The sequence below is a fragment of the Notamacropus eugenii genome, chromosome 4 (assembly GCF_028372415.1).
Source record: "Notamacropus eugenii isolate mMacEug1 chromosome 4, mMacEug1.pri_v2, whole genome shotgun sequence".
In the NCBI taxonomy this organism is placed as follows: Eukaryota; Metazoa; Chordata; class Mammalia; order Diprotodontia; family Macropodidae; genus Notamacropus; species Notamacropus eugenii.
The window spans coordinates 188,676,557-188,688,936 of record NC_092875.1 but is presented as its reverse complement, the minus strand read 5'-3'; the positions used below and the strand labels follow the sequence as shown (position 1 = coordinate 188,688,936).

Genomic DNA, 12,380 nt, shown 5'->3' with positions numbered 1-12,380 from the left:
GAGCCAACCCAATTTGGCGAATCTTTAATAAACTTCGTTTTCGTTGGCTTTAAGCAGCCTTGAGTCGAATTCATTTGAGCGTGACCCGGACTGTTGGTATTTTGGGGTCCCCAAGCACCCCTAAACCTCGTCAGTATCAATTCATGTAATTCTCTCCATTTTTCCCTGAATTCACCATATTGATCATTTTTTTTTGTAATAACTGATATATATGTAATGAATATGCTAATAATTTACATTTCTCAGGAGACTATGCTTGGGAGTCAGAGACTTACTTGAAATGATCAACAAACCCTTGACAATGCTTTCACAATCACTACATTCTTGTATCTGCGTACCTTAAGTGAAATGACAATGCTCTCACAATCACTACATTCTTGTATCTGCGTACCTTAAGTGAAATGAATCAAAGATTGTAGAATCTGTTTCCACCCCTTAACGAGAGACTTGAACAAGACTGTTCCAGAACAGTATTGTGGACTTGTGGGCCTGTCACTTGGGCTGTGAAAATGATTGTTTGTAATCTACCTTCTTTCCCCTCCTTCCCCACCTGTGAGTAAAGTGTATAAGCTATTTTTGACTCCAGCTTGGAGAGCATTCCTCACTCTGAAATTGATTAATTAACTGATGACTGGCACTCCAATCTCTAGGCTGCTTTGTGCAGTTCCATGTATTCCCAGGCTAGAGACTGACTCAGTAAAATCCTGCTAACATACTCAATCATGTTTATGTACCTCAGTTTGTTTAACCATACCCCACTTAATAGCCATGTACTTTTCTTTTCAGTTCTTTCCTACCATAAAAAGTGCTACTACAAATATTTTGGTGTATACAGGACCTTTTATGCAGTCTTTGAATTCTTTTGGGGAATATGTCTAGCAGTGGGATCTTTGGGTTAAAGGGTATGAACATTTTAGTCCATTTTTATCATACTCAAAGATCCAAAGCATTGGGACAAGAATTCACTATACAACAAAAACTGATGGGAATGAATATGGATGCAAAAATCCTAAATAAAATATTAGCTAGGAGACTACAACAACATATTACAAAGACTATACATTGTGCCCAAGTGGGATTTATACCAGGAATGCAAGGATGGTTTACCATAAGGAAAACTATTAACATAACTGATTATATCAATAACAAAAGTAATAAAAATCATATGACTATATCAATGGATGCATCAAAAGCTTCCGATAAAATACTCATTCCTATGAAAAACACTGGAAAGCATAGATATGAAGAGATTTTTCCTTAAAATAACAAGAAATATCTGCCTAAAGTCACCATCAAGCATTACTTATAATAGTAATAAGCTAGAAGCCTTCCCAGTAAGATCAGGAGTGAAACAAAGATGCCCATGGTCACCCATATTATTCAATATTGTGTTAAAGATGCTAGCAATAGCAATAAGAAGAGAAAAAGAAATTAAAGAAACCAGAATGGGCAATAAGGTAAAAGTATCTCTTTTTGCAGATGATATATAATGACATACTTGAAAAATCCTAAAAATTCAACTAAAGTTAATAGAAACAATTAATAATTTTAGCAAAGTAGCAGGATATAAAATAAACCCATATAAGTCATCAGCAGTTCTATATATCACCAACAAAGTCCATCAACAAGAGGTTGTAAGAGGTACTCCTTTTAAAATAACTGTAGATAGTATAAAATATCTGGGAGTATACCTACTAAAACAAACCCAGGAACTATGTGAACAAAATTATAAAACACTTTGCATACAAATAAAGTCAAATTTAAATTACTGGAGAAATATTAATTGTTCATGAGTAGACGGAGCCAATATAATAAAAATGACAATTTACCTAATCTATTTAGCAATGTCATCCAAATTAAATTACCAAAAATAAATAATTTTACTGAACTAGAAAAAACAATAACAAAATTCATTTAGAAGAATAAAAGTTCAAAAATATCAAAGGAATTAAGGAAAAAATGTAAAGGAAGGAAGTTTACCAGTACCATATCTTAAACTATTTTATAAAGCAGTAATTATTGAAACTATCTGGTACTGGCTAAGAAACAGAAAGGTAGATCAGTGGAACAAAGTAGACACATAATATACAAATGATTGTATTAGCCTTTTGTTTGACAAATGTAAGGATTCAAGCTTTTGAGAAAAGAATTCATTATTTGATAAAATTGTTGGGAAAGCTAGAAAACAGTCTGACAGAAACTGAGCAAAGATCAATATCTTATATCATTTACTAGTGTAAGTTAAAATGAATACATGACCTAGATATAAAGGGAGATATAAAAAAATTGGAAGAACATGGAACATATTACCTATCAGACTTATGGATAGGAGAACAATTTATGAATAAAGAGATAGCATTGTGGAAAATGGATAATTTTGATTGCATTAAATTAAAAAATGGTTTTGTACAAATTAAAACAATGTAGCCAAGATTAGAAGCAAAACAGAAAACTGGGAGAAAAAATTTATAGACAATTTCTCACATAAAGGTCTCATATCTAAAATATGTAAAGAATTTTGTCAAATTTATAAGAATATGAGCCATTCTCCAATGGATAAATGGTCAAAGATATGAACAGGCAGTTTTCAGAAAAAGAAATCAAAACTATATAGTTACTTAAAATGCTCAAAATCATTATTCATTAGAGAAATGAAAATTAAAACAATTTTAAGATATCATCTTATACCTATCAGATTGGTTAAAATGACAGAAGAGGAAAATGACAAATGTTGGAGGGGAGGTGGAAAAATAGGGACATTAATTCACTGTTGGTAGAACTGTGGAATGATCCAACTATTTTGGAGAACAATCTGGAATTATGTCCAAAAAGTTATTAAACTGCCTATACCCTTTGACTCAGCAATACCACTATTAAGTCTGTCTCCCAAGAGAATTAGGGAAAAAGAATTTATACGTCCTAAAATATTTATGGCAGCTCTCTTTGTGGTGTGGAAGCACTGGAAATTGCAGGGATGCCATCAATTGGGGAATGGCTAAACCAGTTGTGGTATATGATGGGGATAGAACACTACTGTGCTAAAAGAAATGATGAACTGGTTGACATTGGAAAAACATGGAAGGGCTAGCATGAAATAATGAAGAGTGAAATGGGCAAAACCAAGAGAACATTATACACAGTAACATCAATATTGTTTTAAGAACAACTTGGAATGACTAAGTCATTTTGAGTATTATATACATTCAAACTACAAAGGAGCTGTGAAGGAAGATGCTAGCCACATTCAGAGAAAGAATTGATAAACAGATGTATATTATGATTTTACATACCTACATACACACATACACACACACACACACACACACACACACATATGAAATGTAGAACCAGCTCACATCCATCAGATTGGCTAACATGCTAGAAAAGGAAAATTAAAATGCTTGAGGGGATATGGAAAAATAGTCATACTTATACACTGTTGGAAATATGACCTGGCGCAACCATTCTGGAGACTATTCCCATTTGGGACTATTCCCAAAGTGGTTATAAAACTGTGTATACCTTTTGACCCAGCAATACCACTAGTAGGTCTAGTAGTGGTAGTAGTAGTAGCAATATTATAATGATAATCAACTATGAAAGACTTAGCCACCCAATTTCAAAGGACTAATGATGAAAAATGCTATCTACCTCCAGAGAGAAAATGGATGAATTCTGAATGCAGACTGAAGCATGTTTTTTCACTTTTTTTTCTTGCTTCCCCCTCCTCAAAAAAGCTAATATGGAAATGTTTTGCATGATGTCATATGTATAATGTGTAATATATTCCTTGCTTTCTCAATGGGGGGGGAGGGTGAGGGAAAAGAGAGGCAAGAATTTGGATTTGGAACTGAAAATTAAAATTAAAACATATTTTTAGCATAATTCCAAATTGTTTTCTAAAATGATTGGACTATTTCATAGTTCCACCAACAGTGCTTTGGTATATCTCATTTCACAAACCTTCCAAAATTTATTATTTCCATCTTTTCTTACCTATGCCAATTTTCTGGGTATGATAGCAGACTATTTTTATATTTTTATCCTCAGTGCTTATACTAACCATATTTGTTGACTGATTAATTGCTTAAAAAAGTTACCTGATTTGGTTTTCTTCTAATTTTTTCATGGTGTGACCATTAATATTCAAGTCATGTGAATATTTTGAATTTATTGTGGCATATGATATAAGATATTGGTTGAAACAATTTCTGGGGGACAAATTTCTAGTTTTTCCTGCAGTTTTTGTCAAATAGGGAGTTCTTCACCAAATAATTTGGGTTTTTTTCATGTTTTTAGAACACTAGTTAGGGAAGATTTCTTAATCATATAGAAGGTAGATGTGATGATAAAAGACAAAAAATTTCAATTTAATTACATAAAAGAGCTTTTGCATCAACAAAATAAAGATAGAATTATAAGAGAACCTGTTGGGTGGGAAAAATATTTTCCTCTAATATCACTGATAAGACACTATGTCATAACAGATACAAGGCTGACCTCGAAAGCTCAAAAGGACCTAGGTTTGAGTCCCACTTCTATTACATTCTTACTATGTGACCAGAAAAGTCACTGAACCTCTCAAAGTTCTAGGCAAATTTAAGCTGCAGAGAAGGTCTTCCCCTGCAGTGACAGGAGAAATTCCTCTCCAAGAGCTTCCTATATCAGTGAAATCACAGATCCAATTTCTATCCTCATCCTATTACTGGTAAAAGTCTGATATTCAATATTTAGAGAGAAATCACACACTCACACAGACACAAACACGCACACGAGTCATTTCCCATAGGTAGAAGTCAAAGGAAATGACAAAAAGTTTTCAAAAGAACTGCAAACTAAAAATAGCCACATGAAAACATGTTCCAAAACACTGATCATACAAGGAATGTGAATCAAAACAATTCTGTGCTTTCATTATATATGCTGAAAACTGGCAAAGACGACAAAGTCAGGCGCAGTGAAAGTTCGATGGGCTGTGAAGAGACTAACAACAATGCTCTTTAGATGGGGCTGTGAACTGGTCCAAATATTTGGGATATCAATTTGACATTATGCAAGAAAATTGGCTAAATTTCTTACGCTCCTTTACCCAAGCATCTCACTACTGTGTATTTGTACCCTGTGGAAGTCAAAGATAGAAACTAAATCACAGCATATTTGTAAATATTAAAGCACTGGAAACAAAGCAGAAGGCTGTTAATTGAGGACTTGCTGAATAAAATTTGGCATAGAAGTGCAATGGAATACTGTCATGCAGTAAGAAATGCTAATATAAGGAATTCAGAGAAAGTTGTGAAGATCTGAATGAACCAATACAAAGTGAAAGAAGTCGAACCTAAAGAATAATATATCTGACTACAACTATATAAATGAAAAATCACTTTAAGGAAGCTCAACTAAAGGCAACTAAAAATAATGTTCCTAGAAAAAAGATAATAAAAATACTTCCTCTTTTTTGGAGAAAGATGGGATACTGCTGGAACAAAATGGTGTATATACATCCATACATATACACATATATGGTGTATAGGCATATATGTTATGTATATGTGTGTGTATAGTATCTGTATTTGTGTGTTTGTATAACACAAAGTGCATTAATGGCATCGGACTCTCTACCACTCTTGCCAATTCCACCTCCACTCCTACCCCTCAAGCATGCATGGGGTATTGATCTCCACCAATGAGGAATCCATACCAATGGGCTTTGGCACTGAGGCAACATATATAAAGAAATTAACTGGAAAATGTATGGAAAGTGATGCTGGTGTCCAAATGAGAATTTAATCCTGAAATAACCTAAGTTTAATAATTCTCCAAATATCTAACTTCAAAATATAATCACATAAATTAGGAAAATACAAACATGGGTATTCAGTAATATTAGAGGACATGCTTATCTAAAATGTGTGAAATAAAATTTCAGATCTATGTCCCAAAAAATAGCTTAGAACATCTCAGACGTTAGGAGCTATGTAAGTGCCTCCTATCTAGAAAATAAAAGGATTAATTACTCTAATCATGTATTCAACAAACATTTATTAAATGCCTATTATATGCAATTTGATATAAAGAATAAAACAAAGCCCTGTTTATTATATATTATCTAGGCAAGGGCTTTCTAACCAGAGGTCTGTGCATCTATAGGGTTCCATGGACAAATTTTAGAGGGTCTGTGAACTTGGATGGGGAAAATAAACATCTTTATTTTCACTAACCTCCAAGAGAAGCTTTGTATTTTCTTCAATTATGAATGTAGGCAACAAACATTCTGAGAAGGGACCCATAGATTTCTGCACACCACCAAAGGGGTCCAGGACACAAAAAATGGTTAGGAATCCCTTATTCTGATAGACTACCTCACACGGTTGGTGTAGGCAGAAACTGAGGTTTTATGAAGTTCAATAAAAACATTTTGCTGAAGTTACACCATTAGTGGCTGTATTAACTGAGAAGGAAGAAATATGAATAAGTCTAAAGCTAAGCCAAAAACGTAGAATGCGGCATACACTGGTCAGACCAGGTCTGGTTGCTATGCCCTTGTTTTTGTTTAAATGTTATCCTTAGTTAAAAAGGAGGAGGGGCACGGGGGGAGAGGCGGAATACTGCCTAAGGGGAAATGACCACAGTCACACAAAGCATCAATCAAATTAGTTTTTAAAAATGAAAGGGGGGAAGGGAAGACATATATGACCCAAAAGCCTGCTGCTGGACAATAGTTACTTCTAACTAAATCCTTAATATCTTCCTAATTTCTCTCCCCCAGAAAAGCATGGAAAATGGACTGCAAGTTTACCTTCTCTTTCTGGCTGACACCTCGAACTACCTACTCTTCCCCAGAATGTGGGGACAAAGTCACCTGATAGTCTTTAAATTGGGTTAAGCAATCAATTACTGGCTCCAGCTATGCAGTTGTCCTATAGGTTTGAACTAAACAACAAAAACAAAATATAACTGAACAAAATGAGGAGAAATGTGTTCAGAGAGGTCTATCTGGTGCAGTGTGGATGAAGGGCTGGTCCTGGGGTCAGGAAGACTTAAGTTCAAATCCCACTTCATGCTGGCTGGGAAAGTGATTTAACTTCTCTCAGTTTTCTCATTTATTAGATGGGAATAATAATAGGATTATCACAATATAATAATAATAATTACAATAGGATTGTTGTGAGGATAATATGAGATATTTCTGGCATGCTTAGAACAGTATCCAGCATATAGTAGGTGCTCTACAAGGCTGGTTATTACAACTGCTATCATCATCATCATCACCATTGCTACTTGTACTTGTTGGGACAGAACGGTGGCTCTCAAAGGGTATTTCATCCACCCCCTACTCTTTCAGGTTTTCACCGAATGTCCCAGGAATCATATGGAACTTCTCTGTGCATGATCCAGTCTTTCCCAATTATATAAAACCTACATCTCTGAGTCTCTCCTCTTGTGCCAAAACTCTTCACAACAAGGAATGCTGTTCTATGAGCAATAAAAAAGTATGAAGACCTCCAGGACAGATAGGTCAAAACTGGAACACTGTGAATCTTGTCAATGATTTTTTAAATTATTTTAAAAAGTTACTTTTGTTATATTACTTTAGAATAGGATAAGGCAGGTAGTATATTATAGTGGAGAGAAATAGCCATTGAGTCAAGAAGACCTGGATTCAAGTCCTGACTCTTGATACATATTGGCCGTGTGACCCTGGGCAAGTCACCTGTTCCACAGTGCCCCATGCACCTTTCTAAAAACAACTGTTTTCTAGGGACAACTGCTTATCGAAGTCAACGCAGGTGTTGGCATTGTCCTTTGCTGGTGAAACCATGGGTCAAGGCCAAAAATCAACTATCATTTTTAGTAGAGAGGCAACCTAAGGTTCTCAAAGGCCTGATCATAAAGGTGGAATAAGTCATTTAACCTCTCAGTCTCGGTGTCCTCACCTGTAAAATGGGAATGATAACAGCACCCACATTACAAGGTTATTGTGAAGATTAAATGAGATAATATTTGTAAATTATTTTGCAAACCTTCAGACTCTAGGTAAATGTTAGCTATCATAATCTGAGCATGTGATCTGACAGATCCTCCCATCTGAGAGAGAGTGTTAGGAAGCAGACTGAGCACTGGAGTTGGAGTCAAGAGGACTTGGGTTCAGTCTCACCCTAGACATTTACTTGTTGTGTGAACCTGATGAAATCACTTCACCTTTCTTTTCCTCATTCTCATCCATAAAATGATGGGTTTGGACTCAGTGGCCTCTAAGGTCTCTGACTAGTTCTAAATCTGTGAGCCTATGAGCCTATGACCTGGAAAGGGTTCAAATATGATGAGAACATTGACCACGGGGATGTTTAGCCCCTAGGTCTAGCCCAGCTAAGCTCACTGAGATTCCTCTCCAGAGGATTAGCCAATAAAGGATAAATATTATCAAAATTATAACTTGTGTACTAAGGTGTAAGAAGTTTGAAATTTGTATCAACAAAGGAGAACTCACCCTGACGAAATTGCAGATCTTTTGAAGGGTTATATTAACAAAATGTATTAAATACCTTTGGAGACAAAATGACAGATGTTGGGAGATGATATAACGATCTAAATATCTGACAATATTTAACAAAGAGTAGAGGCAATGCTGCTTTTAAGAGCTAATGAACTATTTGAATAGACTTCATTTTGGTAAAAATCATGGGATTCTCCAGGGCAGCAATTTGTGTTTTTTCTAATAATTCTCTTTTTACAAAAGGTACTGATACACCCAAGAGCCCACATCTAGCTTAGTCTTTCCCCTGCTCCCTTCCCAGCTTCCTTCTCTCCTTTTCTTCTGCCAATAAATGTGTTCTGCCATACCTACCATAATGGTGTGTTCTGGGAATTTGGCTCGGACAAGCTTCACAAATTCCACAAAGTGCTCGGAATATCCATTGGCCACATCCAGACAAATATACTTAATCTGTGGAACAGCCTCCAGGATACTGCTCATCCTATCCAGGTCACTCTGCCCACTGCCAGAGCTCACAGCTACATGCTGGGCAAACGAAAAAACACATGAATGGCAGTGCACAAAACACAGTTTCAACTGCAAACTCACCAACAATGTACAGAAGCACATTCCTCAATAATCATGAGCGATCAGTTCTGAGATAACAGACTTCAGTGTAAATGAAGCTGACCAGATCATTAAACTGACCTCAAAATCAGGAAGCCCGAGTTGACTTCCCATCTCCACCATTCACTTGCCATATGAGACACTTAGACCAGGATTTTGATTATAAAACCTTTCCAGAAATCAACACGCTCTTGGTTATTTTGGAAGCCTCTCTTTCTTCTCCTCTTCCCACATTACCTTCATCAGTCCATACACTGGTAAGGATCAATCAAACAACTAATAAGCACTTACTACACACCAGGTGAATGACACATAGTAAATATGCTAAAGGGGCATCTGCGTGGCACAGTGGAGAGAGTTCTGGGTCTAGAGTCAAAAAGACCTGAGTTCAAATCCAGCTTCAGACACTTAGTAGATGTGTGATTTTGGACAAGTCATTTATCCTATTTATCTTTGTCAAGAAAAGTCCAAATGGGGCCACGAAAAGTCAGACATGACTGAAACAACTACACAACAACAAATATGCTAAATGCTGGAGATATAAAGACAAAAACAAATCAATTCTTGTCCCCATGTGGCTTACCTTTTAATGGGGGAAATGTAGTTCAAGAAATGTTAACAGAGATCATGGATATAAAGTACAAAAAGATCTCAGAGGATATCTAGTCCAATTCCTTGTTTTACGGATAAGGAAACTGAGGCCTGGAGAGCTGAGGTGACTTGTCTAACAGAGTACCAGAAGTGAAACTTGACTCCATGTTCTCTGGATCTAGAGCTGTCGTACTTTCTAATGTACCATTAGAATGTGTCACCTCAATAAATGGAGGCAGTTGTGTGCCCACTGTGCCCCGTGCTTAGGTCCTGAAGTCAGAAGGCCTGGGTTGAAATCCCAACTCTGAGTCAAGTCATTTATCATCTTTGAGTTTCAGATTCTTCATCTCTAAAGTGAGGACAATCATATTTGCATTACCCATCTCCTGAGCTAACTGTGAAGATGACGAGCTGTCAGAAGTACTATGGAAATATGAGTTGATAAAGGCAGCAACAGTAAAGCTGCATGGATCTCCAAAGGATAGTTGTCTACTTTAAAGTCTCTCTGCTCATCTGTACTCTATGGAGGAAGCTAGATAATACGGTAGAGTACCCAGCTGAGTCATAAAGACCCAAATTCAAATTCTGTTTTTATGTGCTTGACTTTCTTCCAATGTAAGCTTCTAGATCTAAATCTAATTTTTTTTCTTCAATTCAATTCAGTTAGAATTTATTCATTTTATTCTTTGCAGCATTTTATTTCATCCCAGGCACCACATTAGATGCTGAGGACACACACAGACACCCAGGCCCTGCCCTTAAAGAGTTTACAATCTACTTGAGGTTTATTTCTATCTCTACACTTACAGACACAGACATACAGACACACAGACACAGACACACAGACACAGACACAGACACACACACACAGACACAGACACAGACACACACACACACACACACACACACACACACACACCAGGCCCTGCCCTTAAAGAGCTTACAATCTGCTTGAGAAGGTTTATTTCTATCTCTACACTTCCCTTTTTGACACGTGGACTGCCTGCTACAAGCCCTCATCATTTCGCACCTGGACTATGACAGCAGCCTTCTTATTGGCCTCCCTTCCTCAAATCTCATTCCCACTCCCATTCATCCTCCACTCCGCTATCAAAAATAATCTTCCTAAATACAAGTCTGACTATGTCACCTTCATATTCAGTGGGGTCCAGTTACCTCTAGGATCAATTACACATAAAACCCTGTTTGGCTTTTAAAGGGCTTTACAACCTGGACCTTTCCTACCTTTCCAGTTATCTTATACTTTGCTCTCCTTCACTGAGTTCTAAGATCCATATCTAGGGATACTGATAATGGTGTTCCACACACAAAATACTCCACCTTCTTAATTATATCTCTTCCCTGGCTGGCATACTCTCCTTCCTCACCTTTCTTTAGATCTTACTTTCCACATGAGGTCTTTTCCCTGTCCTTCCTATAGTCAGTCTCTACCTTTTGAGATTACTTTCCATTTATACTATATTTTTCTTGCATTTACGTAGTTGTTTATATGTTTGTATCTTCCCTGAAGATAATCTTTGAGTTAAACAATGTTTCTTCCTAGCTTTGTGTGGCCAGGGTTTGGCACAGTGACTAGTCCAGAACTCTTAGTGACTTTGGCCATCTCTTTCTATCCCTCTCTCCTCCCCTCCTCAAGAAAGATTCTACTCATTTACACCTTAACGTAGTCTTAAGAGCAACTGCATTTTAAATTTTATCTCCTTTAAAAACATTTCTGTGTAGGGGAAAGGCCTTTTATCCCACTGAAATCACATTCCTCCCAGTCTAGCCTTGTTATCTGAGTTCTGGTGTGAATCTGGTGTGAAATTTCCATTTCAACCCAATCTATATTCCTTCTTTCTTAGAATAATAGTCATAATCATAATTCATTATTCATGTAGCATTTTACTGTTTCATTGATATCTCTAGGGTTGAGGGAAGAAATTTACATGATAATTTTGTTGCATATTTGAAAGGAAAAGCAAATTGTGTGTAGCAGATTTGCAGTTTCATGTGCATGTAGCTGCTTCTTTTTTATTGTACAGTTAGAAAATGCTTGTTTTATTCCATGAATTAAAGATAAATTTTAAAAAGGTTAAAAAAAAAAACTTTTAATATACCTTATCTTAACTGAGCCTCACCACAATCTTCTGATATAGGTGACACAATATAATTTATCCCATTTTATAGATAAAGAAAATGAGGATCATAGAGATTAAATAAACTACCCACAAAGAATTAGTCTGGCAGGAGCCAGGACTCAAGTCTTCAGCCTACATCTAGCTGCCTCCCACTTAAAATTCAGCCACCCATTCATTTGCCTGTCCGGTGGAAATTTATGATAGACTTCCAAACTGAATCAAATATGTGTGTCTGGTATCTTGCAAATCTAATCAACGAAGTTTTAAAAGTGAAAAGGAAGGGAGATGAAGGGAGGGAGAATTATCTATATACATCCACCTAATCATTAATCAAAGAAGGTAGCAAGAAGAAAAACTGCAAATTCCCAGGAGAAAAACATCCAAGAAAAATTCTGGCAGTTAGGCCCACGGTCTCAAACATTCAAAGTATGGGTGACAATCAAGGTGCACAGGAGATAATAATGCTAATCAGAATAGCAATAACATCTAGCATTTCTATTGTGCGTACCACATGCCGCACACTGTGCTAAGCACTTTACAGCTATTAT

General features: G+C 36.3%; 1 protein-coding gene across 4 annotated transcripts in view; it reads right to left on the bottom strand.

Moving 5' to 3' along the window:
* Positions 1-12,380, bottom strand: part of GMPR (guanosine monophosphate reductase) — a 92,207-nt gene that overhangs the window by 63,907 nt on the left and 15,920 nt on the right. For 3 of the 4 annotated variants that reach the window (XM_072603915.1, XM_072603918.1, XM_072603916.1), the window contains exon 4: positions 8,846-9,019. The exons of the other annotated variant lie outside the window; for it this stretch is intronic. In XM_072603915.1, coding sequence (XP_072460016.1) covers positions 8,846-9,019 — 174 coding nt within the window. The remainder of the gene's footprint in view (positions 1-8,845; positions 9,020-12,380) is intronic. 4 annotated transcript variants of the gene reach the window in all.